The following is a 21,493-nucleotide window of genomic DNA, read 5'->3' as shown; positions in this document are numbered from 1 at the left end:
CTGAGAGAGTTTGTCTCTCACATTTTAGTCCCTGAAAAATAAAAATGTTACGTTAGTCCCTAACTTACATCTTTATCAGGAATTTAAATCCCTAACAGAATGTTGACATGTCACGATAAGTGAAACGTGTCATTGCTTACGTGGCAAAATGATACTGACGTGTCATGTTATGTGATACGCGTCATTGATTACATGATAAAAATGGCGTTGTATGTGGTATAGCATATATTTTCATTTTAGTCCTTGAGATTATAATTTGTCGAGCATTTTAATCCCTGAAATTGTCACCGACAGATATTTTAGTCCCTGAGATTGTTACCAACGAGCATTTTAGTCCCTGAGAGAGAAAAAGATGAAAAGGGTGGTGGAGGTTTTGTTGAAAGAGGATCTAATGAGGAGATGATAGAGAAAGTTCATGTGAAGCTACATTTGCAAGATGGTTGTGGCTTTGCAAGAAGGGGAAGGGAAGGGAACAGGGACTGAGTTGGTAGGAGGAGAAGAAGAAGAGAAAGCAAGAGTTAGTAAATGTATTCCTCCAAAGAATACTCTCTTTTTTTATGAGGTGTAGATCTGATCTGGCTAATCGCTTTTGAGAATCACCCATTCACAGAGACAAATATGAAGAAGAAGAAGAAGAACAAGATGAAGAAGATAGTGAAGAAGAGGAAGAGGAGGGTGAGAAAAAGGAAGAAGAAGGAAGTGGTAACAAAGATCAACATATTGAAATGAAACAAGAGGGAGAAGAAAAAGTAGTTGGTATACAAACCAAAGATGATAGCATTTGTGAAGGAGAACTAATAGAAAGTAGTTTTATGGCCGCTAAAAAAGAAGAGTGTGTAATCACATTCCCACAAAAAGAAGGAAAAAAAAAAGAAGCTAAAATGCTTGTCGATGACAATTTCAGGGACTAAAATAACTGTTAGTGACAATCTCAAGAACTACAATATTTGACAAGTTATAATTTCAAGGACTAAAATGAAACAAAAACATATATTATTCTACATACGATGTCATTTTTGTCACATAATCAATTACACCTGTCACTTAACATGACACATCGAGTCATTTTGCCACGTAAGCAATGACACGTCAATATTCTATTACTATCGCTCCACAAAGATTGATTTTCAATTACTAAGAATTTTTTAATTCAATTGTTTGAGCCTAAAAGATATGAAATTAAGTAAGAATCAAAATTTAATTATAAAATTAATTATGAATAAAAATAAATAACACAACGCACATCTTGATTGAACTTATAAGAGAGGAACCTAAGGCATATGGCTTTTCTCATTCAATCCTTTATGTTATTTTTCTGTTTAACTCTAAATTTGATTTCTTTGTGATCATCAATCATTCATATAAATACTATTAATATTCAATGATCATGATTAATATTCTTTTCTCTAAATTAATATCTCTAATGATCATGCAACATATCAATCAAAAAAAGCATAAAGCACCTATGAACTTATTAATTTAATAACGCTTGGAAGAGAAAGATTGTTTTAGTCTATCTAATCATTTGTCTCGTTTTATTCTACAGATCGATTAACTAATTAAGGTACAGTCGTCTGACGATATAATTAATTAGAATTATAATTATGCATAATAGAATAAAAGCTAATCACGAATAGAAATCAAATATAGATTGAAACTTCAAAATCCCATAAATTCATGAACAATAGTTTCCATAGTCCTAGATATGGACTTAGTTACTCAGGCTAAAAAGAAGAGCAAAATCAATCATAAATAAAGTCATAGAGAAAAGCAAACTAGAAAAAGATTATTTTTCGATCTTCAAGTACCGTCGTTCAAAGCTCCAAGTCCCACCAACAATATGCTAATGATCTCATGTAAGAGAGACAAGATGAAAGATGTATTGAATAGTGAAAGATAAGATGTAAACCTTGTCCAACAAGATGCTTGGAATATCTCTTTTATAGGGTTTGAAAACTATAAAAGCTCTTTATAATTGAGCTTCTTTCTGATGAGCATAGTCGTGCAAGACCTTGTTGAAAGGGTCTGGACGTGTTGACTGCTACGAAGCTCTGATCTTTCATTAATTTGAACTCAAAATTCACTTGTGGCCTCTTCATACTAAACTGCACATTTAACATATAAATCAGTATAAAACCCAATTAAAATAAAGACTAAACATAAATATATGGGCCGTAAAAGAAGACCTAATTATGGACTTATTACTCTCAAATATTTTTTTAAAAAAAAGGTATATGTTAAAAAGATAAATAATGGGGTTGTTTTAACAGAAAATAAAAAAAAGGCTTGAAAAATTAATTTGGCTCCAGAAAAAGAAATCCTGCATTGTGTAGGCTTGTACCCAGCACTCAGAGCAAATTTCATACATGAGAAAAGGAAGAGCTCAGAATTTTGGCTTCTTATAAACCCTAAAAATGATCAATATAAATAGCATAGAAGAGATTCGAAATGGGAAAGCAAAAAAAAAATCGCCATTAGCGATCTTTGACTCCTCAAAAACCTGCAACAATGCACTATTCCTTACCACACGTGTCAGCCATTAAAGCAACTAAAAGTCACCAAGGGCGATTATAAATCCCGCTCCAGTGCAAGAGAAGACATGCATGAGGAAGTGAGGGAGAAAAAATGAAGGAAGAAGAAGGAGCATTCGAGCATGAAGAAGGAGTGTTATGAGTGAATGAAAATATATTTGAATGTAAAATATTTAAATTCAAAAACAAATATTTGAAAGATGATTAGAGATATTACGTGATTCAAGCCAGCATATTTTAAGTGTTAATTTTTATATTTTAATTAAAATTTGAATTTGATTTCAAATTTATGGTATTGTAATTAATTGTTATTATTGTATTTATGTTGATAAATAAATTTGGAGAAAAAAATAATGTTAAGTAATAATTGAAAATATTTAATATAAAAAATAGAAAAATTTGAAAAAGGAAATTTTTTAAAATCAGAATAATAATTAAATTCATATTATATTAATTTATATTAAACTTTGTAATTTCTATTTTTGTCATATATTAACATATTGTAATTCATATTAAAGTGTTATTAATTATTTTTAAAACATAGTTTAGAACATTTGAGATAATTAGTTAGTAAATATAATAAATTACAATATGTATTTTTAAAATTCTGTTATTTAATTTTATTAACTTAATATTCTGTTGTGTTTAATTTTTAGAAAATTAACATAACATTTTAAAATATTATGGTAATGTAATAATTAATGAATAAATATAAAATTCTAAACATTCATTTATGATATTGTAATTAATTGTTATTTTTGTATTTATGTTGATAAATTTGGGGGAAGAATAATGTTATGTAATAATTAAAAATATTTAATATAAAAAATAGAAAAGCTTGAAAAAGAAAAATTTTTAAAATCAGAATAATAATTAAATTGGTATTAAATTAATTTATATTAAATTTTGTAATTTATTTTTTTGTCATTTATTAACATATTGTAATTCATATTAAAGTGTTATTAATTATTTTCTATATAAATTTTAGAACATTTAAGATAATTAGTTAGTAAATATAATAAATTACAATATGTATTTTTAAAATTCTGTTATTTAATTCTATTAACATAATTTTCTGTTAGTAATTTAGTAAATATCATAATCTATAATTTATTTTAGTACTTATTTATAAATTTGACCTAAATTATTTGTGTTGATTAATATTATTTTTCTATAACAAGAAATGAGACTATTACGATTCTATCATTTATCCATAATGCCAACTAGAGAAGAAATAAATAAAATTTTACAGGATGTTGGATTTCATTAGGTTTTAAAAATTTGTCATATGCAAATCAACTGTCTTTTGATTAATGCACTTGTCAAACAATGAAGACTTACAACACACATATTTCATTTACTTTGCGCATAATGCACAATTATATTAGAAGATTTTTGTATGTTACTTGGACTACAAGTTGATAGTTTACTAGTGATTGGGTCAACTAATCCATTTTGTGCAGTAGCTCAAAACATGTGTAATGAGTTATTAGATGGTCGACCATCAATGAATGATATAATAGTTACCTTCAAATGAAAATAAACATTGTGTCAGTTTAAATAAATTTTTCAATATATATATATAAATTAATAAATTTAACAATAAAATGAATAAAACTTATTTTATAAATTAAAAATAACTTATTTTTTATATTTTAAAAATTTTATTATTTAACTTCTTTAAAATTTAAAAAATATAAAATATTTTTAGCTTATAAAAAATATTATTCATTTCTCATGTTAACTTTTTTTTTTCTTAAAATATTTCTCTAAAAGGTTATTTAAACTCGATCATTATCACATTTTTTTATAAATTAATATTATAATTTATTTTAAGCTTCTATTTATTTTTAGCTAATCTTACTTATGGATCAGATTAACAAAATTGATACAAAAGATATATATACAAACAAACTCACATTTATTTTACTTTAAATTTTAAATTGATAGGTTTGTGAAAGTTAAGTTTTTAATTTAAGAATTATATGTATAAAAGGATGCAAAGGTAAAAACTTTTTTAAATATGAAGACTAAAGTTAAAATAAAAGTATTTGCATATTTTATAAATGTTAACGAAATTTTCTAAGACTTTTATTTGAGTATTAGTTTTTGGAGGAAATGGAAGGGAAGGAAAAAGCTTATATGATATTTAGTATGTTTGAGAGTTTTTAGATAAGAGTAAGATGATTTATAAACTTTTCAAAATCCTCCTAATCTCATATTTTTAAGTTCTTCCAATTTGGGAGTTTTGTATTAATCATCTTTCCTTCTCCCTTACCTTTCAAATTCTTTCTTTTCATCTCCTTCTAAACTCCCAAATAAAACTTAAAAGTTTTTTTTTTTTTATGAATATTTATGCTAATAATTGAAACTATAACCTGTTTGAAAAAAAACCAGTGCACCCTAATCAATTATAATTAGCATTTCTATAATAGAATTTTTTTAAAACAAATTATTCAACTCTTTTAAAACTTTGTTAGGGAGTTAATTTTTAAAAAAAAAAAGTGAGGAAAGTGGAAATTTTATTTAGTAACAACCTTTGTTTGAGAGTTTTTAAATGAGGGAGAGGGTTTATAAACCCTCCTAAATTCATGATTTTTAGTTTTTTCAATTTTGATGATATTTTATTAAAGTAAACTTAAGAGGGTATTAAAAACTCACTTTAGATTAGTAGTTGTAATTTCTTTAATATCTTAAAAATTAAAGAGTATTTATATTTTTTCAAAATAAATTACTAATCTCACTATCTATTAATATACAATTAACAGTGATAATTATTTTATACTTGAAAGTGTATAAAATATCCTCTTAATTTATAAGGCATTTTAAAAATTGTCTTTTATTAATTCTCCTTTCTCTACTCTCCCTATTCTTCAAACTCTTTTCTTCAGTTTCTCTACAAACTTTCAAACAAAGTCTAAAAAAATTAAATTAATATAAATTTATAATATAGATTATAAATTCTACATTATTGTCATTCTCTTCAATAAATATAAAATAAAAATAGTTAATGAGATATTAAAAAAATGATGAATAAATATACAAAATATAAATAAACTCATTTATCTTATTGTAAAATTTTAATTTTTTATTGTCTAGATCACATATATCCTCCTCTGAAAGTAATCATATTCAAGACAAGTAAAATCACTCTTTCTTTACAAATATTTAATAAAACTACCTCACATGAAAAAGTCAATTATATCAAAGATTCAGTTTTAAAAAAACCAACTTCTCGATGTGATTCTTTTCTTACAAAAAAATTGTTTGGGAAGTCAGTTCCTAACACCATTTAATAAAATGAATGTTTTTAAAATTTGTGTTTGGCGACTAACACATTTCGAGAAATAATGAATATTTTTGAAAGTATATTAATACAGGTACAAATAAATAATTAGTTTTATTTGTGTTTTATTTGAGATCAACACCACAGATGCTTAAATAAACTATGTAAGTTTTTTCCATTACCTCAAAACTTTAGAAACATACAGTTTTTAGTTTTAAATTATCCAAAAGAATTCAAGTAAACGGAAACACAATGTCAACGTTATTTTCATGATGAAAATTTTGTTACCCTAAATAAAAATAAAAAATACACACTATGCGAAACATGTCTAACTATTTATACTCAAAAAAGAAATTGTTCAATAATCAGCTTAAGGCTGGTGTCACAAGCAACAACAGAATAGAGGGGAATGAACAAGAGATGATAAAAAAATGGTTTATACCAACATAATAATGATAAAATAGTAACAATAATAAAAAGAGAGTTATTAATGTTCTAGCAAGGTGCTTAACAATTGCACATGAACCAGATGTACTATATGCCTCTTCAGGCTTTCTTCTGTTTTACCACTGGTGGTGGTGCTGGGAAAACAATACGGAACAGCCAAGCAGCTAGTATTGCTCCTACGAAAGGGCAAATCCAATAAACATAGAATTGGTCCCAAGTGTTGTGCCAGTTTCCCAAGAATGCCCAACCAAAAGCCTGAAAATAATAATTAATAACAATGATTGAGTTATATTCCTTGTGCATCTCTATGTATCACACCTCCAAGGAGCTGACATTAACATCAAATGTTATATACCCAAATAAAAAAGAGTCAGAAGGATTAAGGATTTTGCACATAGGAAAAATGTTAACTACAGGAAAACTTCAAAAGATAATGATACAATGCATTAGGTAACACTTAATGGGACTGATGCTGTATTTGACTTTTTAGAGTCAATCTTAGATCACCTTCAAGTAAATAAATTTGATCCTGCATTATTTATATTTCTACCAGAAAGAGCATGAAAGGATGGAAGAGTTAAAAAAGCACATGCATCTGGCATAAAATATTTTCCTTTTGTTCCAGACTAGTGAACAGTAAAATTGACTGAACTATTTTGCATAGATATCTATTTTTCAGTGACTAGCAGCAAACACACATACAACCAACGCCTTATCATCTATTCAAAAGAAACTACAGTAATGTTTATTTAAACCTTACAGAAATTGTAGAAATGTAATCCTACTTCCTACTTGGTTACTGATTAACAATTTAGAACATGCATAAGGGGACTAAAAACTTCTATAGCAGAAAGGCCAAAAGGCACCATAGCAATCTTTGGCAGTTTACGCGGGCAGCTTGTCAATTGTGAGATAGTTAGGGCCTTTGGCTTAGGAGGTGCAGTCCCTCCAAGAACTCTTGAGTATGAGTTTTATTCTGTAATGTTGAGAGTTTCTTCTTGTATTTCTTAATAAAGATACCAGTTTCTATCAGAGACTTAACCCCTTTTAAGGGGTAGAGATCACCGAAGTCAGTTTTTCATCTCTCAACAGAGCCTTTTCCATACACACAAGACAGAACTAGAGTTCAAACTCTCGTTAACATGCTTAAAAGACCTACTTATCTATCAATGGTATCATGCTTTGTTGGTGCCCATGGCCTACGACACAGCTTCCCCAATTCTTACTTGTCAAAACTAATGAGAAACCAGCCTTGGATATTTCCCAAAAAGGAGTAATAGAAAGAACAAGTGGAACACACATATATTAGCATGTTCAATTAATGTAACCTTTAGCTACGGGTCAATAACGGCTGAAATTCTAGAAACAACAACAAAATCAGGTGGTACACAAATTCAAAACATATCAACATCCAAACATTAACTCTTTTCTGGCACATAATATTCACAGATTTATTATAATTTTGCATTTGAAAAAAGACTATATGTTGACACTTTATTGGCATAAGCAAGAAACAGCTTGATTTAATAATAACATGGCATTTAGATGAAAACAAAATTACATCAGATGAGGAATAAAAGGGGAGACATCTCAGTTGGCAAGGATCTGGTTTTTCTTTTCTTTTATGAATAAAGCAACATGAAGACAATGTTAATAGTTACTTCATTATCTTCATTAGAGATGTAGAAATGTTACACGCACAGCCCTTGGTTCTATCAATTTCCAATAACTTATACAACTAGTCTCTTATTCTGTGAGCCTTAACATAAATATAAAAGGATGGTGTTCCATGGTTCAAGTCATGCCAACTACAGAAAAATATGAGATGTCAAACATCAATTAACATGAAAATAACAGTGCAATGATGTGAGAAATACAGAAAAGTATCATCACACACGAGATTCAGACAAGTATTCATATCTGTTGGGTGTGAGAAAATCTTTTCTGCAGCTGGTAATTGTTATGCCTAGAAACCAAAAGAGTAACTAGGAACTAATCACACAATCATCCAACAAGAATGCACACGCCACACCACATAACAGACTAGCAGTATGATACAATAAAAGATACAAGAGTTAAATTTCAGAATTCCCAATTTTTGCTAAAAAGGATAGACAACAAAAAGTTTCAAAATTGAGGTGAATATCAGAATCAACTGAAAAAGGAACGAATGAAAGAAGAGAATTCAGGCTTCCCTCATGGTTAGTACCAGCACAGACAGCACATATGATTCAGATTTCAGACAAGGAAATCAAAGATAACAAGTGACGAAGGCAAACAAAGTAATCACTCACAATGGCAGGATTCATGGCTGGTCCTGTGTAAGCAGAACCAGCAATTATCAAAGTCACAATTGACATCGCCATCAACCAAGTCTTCACCAACTCACTACGAGGACCCCTGAGTATGATGAGGAGAACAACAAAAGTGATTATAAATGTCAGCACCCCTTCTGCAACAGCTCCAGTATGCAAGTCAACCTTCAAAGAAGGTCCTCCAATCATGTGCCTGTATTGTGGTGGCATAACCTCCATAATTGCCAGAAAACCACCCACTGCACCTAGTGCCTGCATAACACCACCATGGCACCATCAATATTCTCATTAATTCATTTCAATATATAAAAATATCTCCAAAAATGCTCAAATATCATAAAAATAAGGTGTTGCTAGTTACGGGCACCCTAAATACATTAGTTAAGAAGCATTTAACATACCATACTAAACACTATATAAGTTACTTCAAAAAGTAAATCCTTTTGTCTAAGACCTTTGGTATTGGCATATTTTATTCAATCACAAGACTCAAACTTGAACCAAAAATATACTTTAGGGAAACCAAGCTCCTTGTACTTAGACCTGTTTTTTTTTTCTTCTTTATTTTTTTGTAATTTTGATATAATAGATACTTTCTTTTATAAATAAATATTTTCTATTTTTCTCTCGAACCAATAATTTCCTTATAGGCATCAGTTCACTGTTAGACCTCCTAGTAAAAATGTATATTCTGGAAGGAAAAGGAAAGCTTAGGAAGTATTATTCGGTTAGAACAGAATAAAAGGGAGGTGGTTGATATAAATAGGGAACTACGGGTAGTTTAGTTGGGCCCTGATTGTGATTGTATTCTTCCTCCATATAGTGTAATTTTGAGATCATATTTTTCAGTTTTGTTATCCAGTACCTATCAATTGGAATCAGATCTCCCAACGTAAGGAGCTTCTGTTCATGGTACATACTCGCATGGATGCCATAGAGAGGGAAATCAAGGGATGGAGGAAGGAGAGGGAAGAGGATCAGAGGGCCGAAGCAACTGAGAAGGAACTTCAAGAATCTTGTTGCGAACTGCAAGAGGCTTGAATGAAAAAAATTTAGGAGCTCTTGGAGGACTTGATGCAACAATCAGTGAAAGAAAATAATGGTGGAAAATCTCCTCATAGGCCAGTAAATGAGAATATAAGAACTCAGAACTGAAGAAAGCTTAAACTAACGAAAGATCATTGGAGAAAACTCGAAATATTAATAGAAGTTAATTTAGCTTTCACGGCTTAGTGATTTTAAACTGTTTTTAATTTAACCACCAACTATTTAAAAAATTAAATCTTTTTTCTAAATTAAAATTAATCAACAAAATTGTTTCTAAAGAACGATGTGTGACACATTCTTAATTTTAATTAAATATTTTAAAATTATTATACGTTCGTCCAAATCCAATTAACTTGAGATACCATTTTAAAATTGGTGATGTAGGGTGCTAGTACCTAACTTCACTGCTTGTAAATCATAATCGACTCCCAAACTCAAATATTTGTTAATTGAGTTTTGCCATTTTAAAATTATTTCTTTTTTGTTTCATTCGCTGTCTTGTCACGACATTGGTTGCGACACAACGGAAGGGGTAGCATCTGATCCGAAGAAGATAGAGGTTATATGGCTGCAGCCTGTTTCCAAACATGTAAAAGAGTTGAGGGGTTTTTTAGGCGTAACCGATTATTACCACAGATTTGTTAAGAATTACAATAGGATTGCTAGGCCTTTAACTCAATTATTGAAGAAAGATAGTTTTTCAGTGGAACTCCCAAGTTCAATTGACGTTTGATCAGCTTAGAATATCAATGACTATGTTACTGATACAGTTCCAGACTTTTGCAGATTTTCACTGTGAAAACTGATGCATCTAGTAGAGGTCTCGGGTGGTTTTGTAACAAGAAGACAACAAACTATAGCTGTTCTAAGTAAAGCCTTATCAGAAAGAGTACAAAGCAAATCAGTTTATGAAAGGGAGCTGATAGCAGAAGTCATGACAGTGCAATTATACAGTACCTATTAATAAATTCCCAATCACATTCAGGGTATGAGTTACAAGGAGATAGGTTGTTCAACAGTGGGAGATCAGTCGTACCTAGAAATTCCTCTGGAGTTTGAGGGAGGTCACTTGAAATTTTTCATGACTTATAAGTGAATTGCTTCCTTGCTTTTTTGAGAAGGAATGAAATAGGACATTCAGAAATAAGCATCATTCTTTGGCACTAGCAAGGTTATTGCAGCCCTTACCAATTCATACACAGGTATGGTCTGATAAATCAATGGATTTCATTGAAGGATTACCAAAGGCAGGAGGTAAAGACACTACATTTGTTGTGGTAGACAGTTTAACAAAATATGCACAGTTTTTACCACTAGGCCATCCATTTTCCGCAAAGGATGGTCCTCAGTTATTTCTCAAATAGCAAAATTACATTGATTTCTAAATTCCATAGTGTCAGACCACGACAAGGTGTTCTTTTGCCATTTTTTTGGACTGAACTTTTTATTAGATCAACAGGGATAAAACTAAAATTAAGTACAGCATATATCCTCAGTTTGATAATCAGATAAAGGTTGTATATCACTGCTTGGAGACCCTATTTGAAGTGTTTAACAAGTAAAAAACTCAAGCAATGACACAAATGGTTGGCATGGGCTGAATGCTGGTTTAATACCAATCATCATAATGCCACAAAAATGCTCCTTTTAGGACATCATCTAGGAGATACCCACCACTACTTATGACTGACAGGGTTAAAATGTTGAAGGAACTAAGGAAATTTACCACAGGCTCAAGGCAAAATGTTGTCCCAAGCTAATAAACATAAACATAAACAAAATGGTGTTCTTAAACAGCCTTATCGCATCAAGTCCTTGGCTTAGAGGCTGAATGAGAAGTTGAATCCTACATTCTGTGGTCCCTACAAAATATTCCAGCATATTGGACAAGAGGCCTACAACTTGGCCCCACAGCTTAGCCACAACTACTACCATCAGGGTTAACCAAAGAGATGGAACTTCAGGTCTATCCTGCAGAGGTATTACAAACACACAGCAACCGTTCTGGAGATATAGAGGTGTTGATCAGATGGTAAGACCTTCCTGAAAGCATTCAGAATATTTTCCTATTTTTCACCTTGATGACAAAGTGAAACTTTTGGAGGAGTATTGTTAGACCTAATAAAATGTATAATCTAGAAGAAGAAGAAAAAATTAGAAAGTAATATTCTGATGTAGCAGAATGAAAGCAAAGTAGTTTATATAAATAGGTAAAAGGAAGCTAGTTGGGGTTGGGGAGTTGTATTTTGAAGTTTGTCAGAGGAGCAAGGCTCATAGGATTCTTGAATGGGTAGGATTCTCCAGGGTCCTGATTGCAATAATCTTTTTCCCTATAATGTAATTCTGTCTCCTTCACATTAAAGGGGATTCTTTTTGCAACAGAGTTCATCTTTTTCAGTTTTGTCATCCAACACCTATCAATCCTTATCAGAAAATGAGACTTTATTTCAGCTTTTTTCATAAAAATTACTTTTTATTTTAAATTTGAAAAATAATAACTAAAATTTTATAGTGTGCTTATTTAAACTTCTGAAAACAAATAAAATCTAAAAACATAGATTTATGATTACTTTGAGAAATTATTTTATGTAATCTTTAAAGTAAACTAAAACAATAACTACTTTAAAAACAGAATATAATTTCCATTTTTTAAACAATTTCTAAAATATAAATTACATTTTAACTAGTTCTTAAAATCATTTTGACTAAACTACTAATTGCGTTCCCAACTTTTCACGCATATATTAAATTTGCCCCTAAACTAAAGAAATCAGTCCTTCGGTTATGTTACAGCATGAGTCCTTAGGTGCAGTATGACACATACTTTTAGTGTTAATTTTAATTAAAATTAGAATTTCAGAAACGGAGTACGTTAATTATCAAAATAAAACTTCAAATTTAATTGAAGAACAGCACGAAAAGCACTTACAATACTTCACCCCCAACCATTGTCTTAAATAATTAAAGAAACAGTAAAAAGTAACTAACAAACCTGAGCAGGGAAACGCAGAGCCATTGAGAAAAGGGTGTCAGAGCCAACACCAGCCGCATAGAAGGAAGCGTTGCCGGTGGGGTTGAAACTGGCACCACCCAAAGCATTGCCAACAATGGTGAAGATGAAAACGAGGACGAAGATGAGCGAAGTAGTTATCAAAATCAAAGGGTAATCGACACCGTTGTAGGACACGTCATGAAGATCAAGCGCTTTTATTATGCTGCTAGTCACCAATCCTAGCGTTGAAGAAAAAAATACCCACAAGAAAGTCAACAGTAAATCTCCAATAGCTGCTTTTATCGCACTAACCATCTTTTCTATCTCTTTTTGGATCCCTTCCCTTTACACTTTTCTTTGGGGATCTCCAAATCAGCAAAAATCTCTGTTTTCTTTTTTTTTTCTTTCCTTTTTTCTCTCTCTTTTCAATTATTTTAGAATTGTGTGTAAGAGAAAGAAAAGAGGACCCTTTTCGGTATGAGAGAACTTCAGTTTTGGATCGAAGTGGCGTGAGCGATAACAGTGCCTGGATACGCTCACGGATGATGATGTTTTTATCAGATCAGTTTCTGAGGCTGTTCAGCGAAAACAACAAAAACAAAAGGATGAAACAATAAAAACAAGAGGATACCATCTTCAACGAACCAATAAAGAAAAATAAATTATTAAAAATTGCAGGGTGCTTTTTTCCAGGAAATGGATCAAACCAAACCATACTAGATATATTTTTTTAGGTTATTTTTAAGAAAATATCTCATTATCACTCCATAATAGATCAAACCAAATGTTTGAATATATATTATTATAATGTAAAAATTTAATATATTTTAATTTTGAACAAGAAGATTAAAATGAAACACTTGACTTTTCTCCAGTAAAGTTTCTACGTGAGTGATGTAATCTAAATTTTAAAATGAATTATTAATTAGTGTCGCCGTAAATTTGAGATGGCAAAGTTTATTGATTATATTCTTTAAGTGACTATGATTATTTTGTATCCTAAAAATTGACTACATCTGCCTATAATAAAATTTATGAAATTAAATTTATTAACATTAAAATTACTTCTATATGTGTAAAGTCAATTATATTGTTGATGATATAAATATAAATAATTTTATAATAAATTGTATTAAATTAAAATTTATTAAAATTAATGATAATATTTTGCATAACTTAAGAATTAAAATTATAATTAATTCATATTTATTATTATTGAATTTTATTTTAAAAAATTATTAGAATTAATAGTTATATAATATTTAAAATTGCAATAATAAAATTACTATAAATGATATTATATATTGGATTTTATAGGATTTTAAAAGACTTTTTTTAAGTAAAAAGGTCTAGTTATATTTAATCAGAATTTTATGTCACTTAAAAATAATTTAGTGGTATTTAATATGAATTTTTAAGTTTTTTAAAGAGTCTATTAAAATCTATTGATATTCATTTGAGACTTTTTTCAACTTAAAAACAATCCTTTAGTATTAAAAAATATAAGAATTTTAAAGGATCGTTGTATTGGAGGGATTTTGAAAGACTTTTTTAGTGGTATCTATAAATATCAAATTCATAAAACAATTACATTTAAACTCATCAGATTTTAAAAGATTGTTTGAAATAACTTTTCAACGTGCTTCAAGAATTTTTAGGTAAATTTTTCATCTCTTTTTTTCTATGCTCTTGTTTTTTCCATTTTTTTCTCTGCTAATAATACTGCATTATTGTTCATATATAATACTGTATTACTGTTCTCATTCTATTCCCGTATTTGGTAAAAACGTAAATAACAGTGTCATTGACTATTTATAAAAAATACTTGAAATTTTAACTTTTAAGTAGTAATTTTTTTTATAACATGCGTCAAGAAGTGAACGTTGAAATTGACATCATGATATCTACAATTAACTTGTCTATACCATATAATATTTTTTTAATTGAATAAATGGATGTTTAAATATCTAAAATATAGAAATAATAATGTATACCCTCTCTCTCTCTCTCTCTATATATATATATATATATAGCAGTTAAGCTTTTTATAAGGCTATAATATTGTTTTTAATTATATAGATATCTATTAGGTGAGATATAAATTTAATAAGTGTTCTTATCCATAATTATTTATATAACTAGTTTCTAACATATATTGTTTTAGTAATTTAAATGAGAGATTCACAAAGAAATAATAAAGAAAGGGGAAAAGAGAAAGAAAACTATAAAGCTTGGACTAAGGAGGATTCAGCTGCCAGTGAATGCTTTAAAAAGTGGACTGGATAATGCTAATGAGTCAATTAGCAAACTAAATGAAGAGAGTTATCATTCCCTATCTCAATACTAAAATTAAATTTCCTAAAACGTATAATCATTACTTGAGTTGAATGAAGTGATTTAATAAAGTCTCACAGAATCTATTATAATCTTGACTTAAAAGTCTTACAAAATCTATTAAAATTTTGATTTTAAAATCTTGTAGAATCCTATAAAGTCTTAAAAGATGAAGATCCTGCAAAGTCATTTAAAATCCGCAAGACTTTTTTCAACTAAAAAACTCCTTTAAAATCCTAATCCAATACACTCTCCTTAATAAAAAATATTAAAATTTATTATATATAAAAAATTTAGAACAATTCATTGTCAAATATTAAAAATAGGAAAAAGAATATTGATTAAATTGTATAAAAATATCTTTGCAAAAATAAAATTTTTGAATTACCTTTTAATTGAAAATAAAATTGTATCTTTGTTTTAAGTTCTATTTAAATATGAATGTTATTGATTTAAATTATTTTATTAATTAGTTTAAAATATTCTATTTTAAATATATACTTTAAACACTAAAATATACTTTTTTCTTTTTGCTAAACATCAACGTTTTATTAAGGATAAATTTAGATGGAATACCAGTCTCTTCAACAACAATGTGTTAATGTTAGTGAAATATTTGATTTTATTAGGTATCATTCTCGGAAGTGGCTTGCAGCAGGGCCTTTGAGAAAATCATACCATTATAACTCCCTCTATTTCTTTTTTTTACATTGGATTCCACACATACTTAGTAATATCTCGTGCAAATTTTTAGGTAAGCATAAACTGATACCAAACTATTCAAACACCATTTACCACAGTTTCATGGAAATACTGCAATGCAAAAAAAGATGCAATATGTCCTCATTTTCAGTATCACACAACTCACAAGCTTCTGAGGTAATCGACAATTCACGTTTGCTCAAATTCTTTCACACCGGTATTGCATTAAGCAATAAGCGCTAAACAAATATCACTACTTTCCTTGGCGTGTACTAATCTTTCAAATCCTGCGCAAGGTCTGCACTAGACCCCACTACTTGCAGTAAAGAAATGATGAATGTAGTGATAAGTGAATTGCATACTGTATTTCTTGTCACCATTATACTTCCACAGCAACATGTCATTCACATTTTCTCTCGGCCTCTTACCCTCCATAGTTTCCCACAATTATTTTGTAGATCCTCTTCCGATGAAAATAATTGCTTTTTCCAAGGAATTCCGCACACCTATTGACTCATCTCAAATCGTCTGTTATCTATCACTCGTGCCTCTTTATTAGTCGTTGCTCAAAATAGCCTGGGTATAAATTTACCAATTCAATATTTTCCGCTCATTTATCCTTCCAAAAACTAAAAGAACAATCATTGTCAAGTACTTGTGTGACATTAGAATCTATCCAATCATCAGTTTGTTTACGGACTCATATCACGTCCCTCCACCAATCTAAAGCACTATGAGCTACCTCCAAAGAAATTAACATATCTGTATATGATCCATATCGCACCTGTAACATATCAAAGTACAATGAGTTTGAAGACTTTAAACCTTTCCAAACCCATTTACCTAACAAGTTTCAATTGAACAATTCCACATTTCACACCCTTAAACTATCCTCATTTTTTGCAATACTATTTTACAATTTACCTTTTCTTCAATTTTTAAGATGTATTATATATATATATATATATATATATATATATCGTAATAAATATGAATTCCTATATTAATAAAATAAATAAGAAGAAATGTTATATTATCTATTTGATAAGTATTTGTATATACATAAAATATATTTTTTTTGTTAAATATAGTAAATATATTCAACTAAAACCAAAATTTAAACCATTTTTAAACTAAATCTAAAATTTAAAATTAATTTAAAATCTATTTTAAATAATTTTAAAAGAAAAAATAAATTAGTTTAAAATTTAATTTGTATAATTAGTTTGTGTAGTGGATAAATAATGAAAAGTAAAAAATATAAATTTAATTTTAATACAATATGAATATAAAAGAATTATATTATTAATTTATTTATATTAATTATTATAAAATTTATTTTTAATATAATAATTTAATAATAGTATATTTTACTAGATTTAAAATCAGTTTTAAACTAAATCTAAATTTTAAAACTAATTTTAAATTAGTTTAAAAAAATAAAATTTAGTTTTATACAAATCCAATTCATGTCTACTTTTAAAAGACTTTTTTATTAAGTTTAATATGACATTTTTAAAAGTTTGATTTGACCTATTAAACTTTTTAATGACCTATTTCGTATTAAAACATCAAATAAATTATTAAATTTTTTTATAAATATGTTATTAAACCATTTAAATAAGTATATTTTTTAAAAAAATTACAAGATTTATATATAAATAAACTATTAAAAAAATAATTCAATATTTTAAATATGTATAATAAAATTACATATTCCTATTTATTATTTTCAAATTATATATTTAATTTAAATAAGTAAATTAGTACACATACAAAAAGAATAAACATCAATTTATAAATTATTAAACAAATTTAATAAAAAAAATCTTATATATTAAATTAACAAACGCAATATAACTAAATAAGTTTTAGAAATAAACTTAACAAACAAAAAATTAAAATACACAAATAATAATTACTATATTATAATTTTTATATAAAATTATTTAATTTATTATTATAAATTTTACAAATTTTAAATATATTATTTTAATAAGCTTGATAGACTTTTTTTTTAATTTAAATATTATTTATTTAATTAATTATTTTAAAAAAAAATTAAATTAAATTTATTAATTAAATAAGTTAAAGTTAAAATAAACTTAAAAAAAACTAGCCCAGGTCTGACCTATCTAACTAAAGCACCAAAAGGGTATTATTTGAACTAAATGTAGCCGTTGGGACATGGAAGCGAATTGCAACGGCTACTTTCATTCATAAAACTATCCGTTACCCTCACCCATGTGGTCCATTCCCAACTCATAAAACACCTTCACTTCCTTGGCATTTTCAAATCCTCTCTAGCTCTCTTACTTTTTCCTTAGCATTTTCAAATCAGCTCTTACCCTTCACAAACTTGGTTTCATAATTTCTGCCCCTTCTTTCCCTTTTATAAGGTATGGTTTCCATTTATAATCATGATCGACATATCAACATCGATCAATTTTATAGAAAGTTCTGGTTTATATTGATTTGATTTCTATGCAGGGAATACCGTTCACAAACTTCGCTTCCTGATTTCTGTTCCTTCCCTTCTTACCATTCTATAAGGTATGGTTTCCATATATGATCCATGAATCAATTTTATTAATCCAAAGTTGTGATTTTTATTGATTTAATTTCTATGCAGGGAATACCCAAAAGGCGAAAATGAACGATTTAATGACCAAATCCTTCACCAACTACGTGGATCTGAAGAAAGCGGCAATGAAAGACGTGGATTTGGAAGCGGGCAATGCTCCACCCGATGTGGAACTAACCTCATCAACGACTCACATGGATACTCACATGGGTCTCTTCTTAAAAGAAGCAGAAAAGGTTAAAACCGAAATGACCCATTTACGCGACATCCTCGGAAAACTCCAACAAGCCAACGAGGAAAGCAAGTCCCTTCACAAACCCGAAGCTTTGAAACAATTGCGTAACAGAATCAACTCAGACATTGTCACAGTGCTGAAAAAAGCACGCGCAATAAGGACCCAATTGGAAGAAATGGACCGTGCCAACGCCTCTAACAGAAGACTCTCAGGGCTCAAAGAAGGGACTCCAGCCATTTACAGAACAAGAATCGCTGTGACCAATGGGTTACGCAAGAAACTGAAGGAGTTGATGATGGAGTTTCAAGGTTTGAGGCAAAGAATGATGAGTGAGTACAAAGACACGGTTGGGAGAAGGGTGTTTACTGTGACAGGGGAATACCCAGATGAAGAAGTTATTGAGAAGATAATTAGCAATGGGAATGAGGAAGAGGTTTTGGGGAAGGCAATAAAGGAGCATGGGAGAGGGAAGGTTCTAGAAACTGTGGTAGAGATTCAGGATAGGCATGATACGGCTAAAGAGGTTGAGAAGAGTTTGTTGGAGCTGCACCAAGTGTTTTTGGATATGGCTGTGATGGTTGAAGTGCAAGGTGAGAAAATGGATGATATTGAGCACCATGTGTTGAATGCTTCGCATTATGTTAAGGATGGGACAAAGAGTCTTCAGAGTGCTAAGGAGTACCAGAGGAGTAGTAGGAAGTGGATGTGTATTGGGATTATACTCATTTTGATTTTGATTCTTGTTATTATTATTCCTGTTGTCACAAGTTTTAGTAGTTCTTAAAGTTTTTATAATGATGTTAGATGTGTTTCAAGAATTTTATTCATAGTCCTTCTGGGTGCAGAGTTGTACGACGACTCATCGTTGTTTCTTTGGTGTTGTTTTGTAAATGATATGATGAAATTCATCTTATGTTTTGCAAGTCAGCTTAAACCTGTGATATTTTTAATAATTGAAAATTTGAAAGGGGTGTGAAAATTCATGATGAAGTTGTATCATCAAATGGCATCAAAGGCTGTTAAGTAAAAAAGTGAGATATGTTGACTGTGAAAATTCATGTTTTGAGTTTCTGGGCTAAAAAGTTGAACTTGGATTTAAAATTTACTCATCCCACAAGATGGATGATCAACTTCAAATTTTTATTTGTGTAGCATACATCCGACTAGTAATCATGTTAGTTTTGTGTAGCAATCATGTTATATTGCTACAGAGTGGTTCCAGAATCTTGTCCTTTTTTACATTTGCGGGTTAATTGTTAATACATCAAAATGTATATAACTAAAAGAGTTACAACTTTAAAATTGTATAAAAAAACAAAGGTTACAACTCTATTTTAGAACTTGAGATTTAGTTTTATATTGCTGGATTGGGCTACATCCTAAAAAACTAAAAATGTATATAACTAAAAGAGTTACAACTTTAAAATTGTATAAAAAAACAAAGGTTACAACTCTATTTTAGAACTTGAGATTTAGTTTTATATTGCTGGATTGGGCTACATCCTAAAAAACTAAAAACTTGGAAGGTGCAAGCTCATACTAAAAGAAATAATTAAAATTCAAGCCACGTCTCTGAAATAGAACAAAAACTTTCATATCAAAGCAATAGCATTCAATCATTTTAAATATATATATATATATATATATATATATATATATATATATATATATATAAAGGCTATTCATTTGTTATCCAATAAATCTTGATTTTTTAGAAACTTTCTTTTAAGACAAAAAAAATAATATCAACGAAATAACTTTATATTATTGATAGCCACCAAAATTCTAACACAATCTTACTTTTTAGTGAAAGTATGATCAAATTAGTCTTAATGTCTTACTTTGGGACTTAACTAATGCTACAACTCCTCTAAAAGATAAGATCAAGAAGCTTGTACTTCTACTTAAGACCCATAGTATATAGTTATTAACATAATAACGTGAAGAATATACAAAAAACTAAAATATGATTCAAATTTGGTATCACATATTAAACTGAAACAATCTCCTACCAATTAATCCACATGTTTGGTGGTTATATTTTGTTTGATAAAGTTTAATATTAAGGTTTCACTTTTAAATACATATTTAAAAATAAAAGTTTGCATATGGTTAAAACTGAAATTTTTATCTAAATAAAATATTTGAAATACAAAAAATATGAATTCTAAGAAATATTAATTGTTCTGATCAACTCCAAAAAATTAGTAATTTAAAAATAAAAATTAATTTAAAATAGTTTAAACTTCTTAAAATGATAAATTATCATCCAAAGTTTACCCCTCAATTAGTTATTTGATTAATTATACATATCCAAATCAAGGTTATAACAGTGTGTGGGAACTAATTTGAAAAGTACCAGACTACAGAAACAGAAAAAGAGGAATGTAACCAAACATTAGTATTTTTAAAATTTGTTGAAATAATCATCTTAAAATAAGTCCTATATCTTTTAACTTAATTTAATTCCTTATTTCAATTTATGTTAGTTAGAGACACTTTAACCTTATTTTAATTTGACCAATAAAGATACCCAGTGCATTGCAAGACTTAATTCAAAAGTTTGTAATCAATAACTAGTTGAAAAGTACCACTTTCTAGTTCAACTTGTTTGTAAATGTAGTTGACAAAGCAGGACTAAAGACTCTTACTAGTTCTAATATATATTACTAGTTATTCTAATATATATACACTATCTTTCAATTCTCACATACAATATTTGAATTCCCCTTTTAATAATTTTGTTTTAGTTGACAAGTAAACAAGAAAAACTTAAAAATTCGAACACTTCATTTATTTTATATATCTGTTAAAATTTATAGAGTATAAAATTGATTAAGATCGTAATAATCTTAAAATTTAATTTATTTTAAAAAAAATATCTTCAATTTGATATCATAAATAAAAATAAAAATTTAAATAAAATTAGGTTGAAAATAAAAATAAAGAAATAAAATTAGAGAAAAATAAAAAATAACAAAAATAATGTTCAATACGGGACTAAAATACGGAGTTAATGA

The 21,493-nt window shown here is 28.7% G+C and overlaps 2 protein-coding genes across 2 annotated transcripts; one reads left to right on the top strand and one right to left on the bottom strand.

Moving 5' to 3' along the window:
- Positions 1-6,136: 6,136 nt before the first annotated feature.
- Positions 6,137-13,032, bottom strand: LOC113867851 (aquaporin SIP1-2-like). Its single transcript, XM_027503347.1, has 3 exons — positions 12,619-13,032; positions 8,559-8,831; positions 6,137-6,519 (listed from the first exon to the last, which is right to left on the bottom strand). Exons 1-3 carry the CDS (start codon positions 12,931-12,933, stop codon positions 6,364-6,366), a joined length of 744 nt encoding a protein of 247 aa, XP_027359148.1. The 5' UTR covers positions 12,934-13,032; the 3' UTR covers positions 6,137-6,363.
- Positions 13,033-18,152: 5,120 nt separating this feature from the next.
- On the top strand, positions 18,153-19,257 carry LOC113868050 (syntaxin-related protein KNOLLE). Its single transcript, XM_027503603.1, has 2 exons — positions 18,153-18,207; positions 18,287-19,257. Exon 2 carries the CDS (start codon positions 18,307-18,309, stop codon positions 19,255-19,257), a length of 951 nt encoding a protein of 316 aa, XP_027359404.1. The 5' UTR covers positions 18,153-18,207; positions 18,287-18,306.
- Positions 19,258-21,493: the final 2,236 nt, after the last annotated feature.

This window comes from Abrus precatorius, unplaced genomic scaffold, assembly GCF_003935025.1.
Source record: "Abrus precatorius isolate BTA unplaced genomic scaffold, Abrus_2018 Scaffold5, whole genome shotgun sequence".
In the NCBI taxonomy this organism is placed as follows: Eukaryota; Viridiplantae; Streptophyta; class Magnoliopsida; order Fabales; family Fabaceae; genus Abrus; species Abrus precatorius.
Note: the sequence above shows the minus strand (reverse complement) of the source record. Positions and strands in the feature narration are given on the sequence as shown.

Coding starts and splice junctions, on each gene's coding strand:
- LOC113867851 (XM_027503347.1), bottom strand. CDS start 12,933: ATGGTTAGTGCGATAAAAGCAGCTATTGGAGATTTACTGTTGACTTTC. Junction 8,832..12,618: donor CTCTGCGTTTCCCTGCTCAG/GTTTGTTAGTTA, acceptor GGTGTTATGCAG/GCACTAGGTGCAGTGGGTGG. Junction 6,520..8,558: donor CAGCCATGAATCCTGCCATT/GTGAGTGATTAC, acceptor TATTATTTTCAG/GCTTTTGGTTGGGCATTCTT.
- LOC113868050 (XM_027503603.1), top strand. CDS start 18,307: ATGAACGATTTAATGACCAAATCCTTCACCAACTACGTGGATCTGAAG.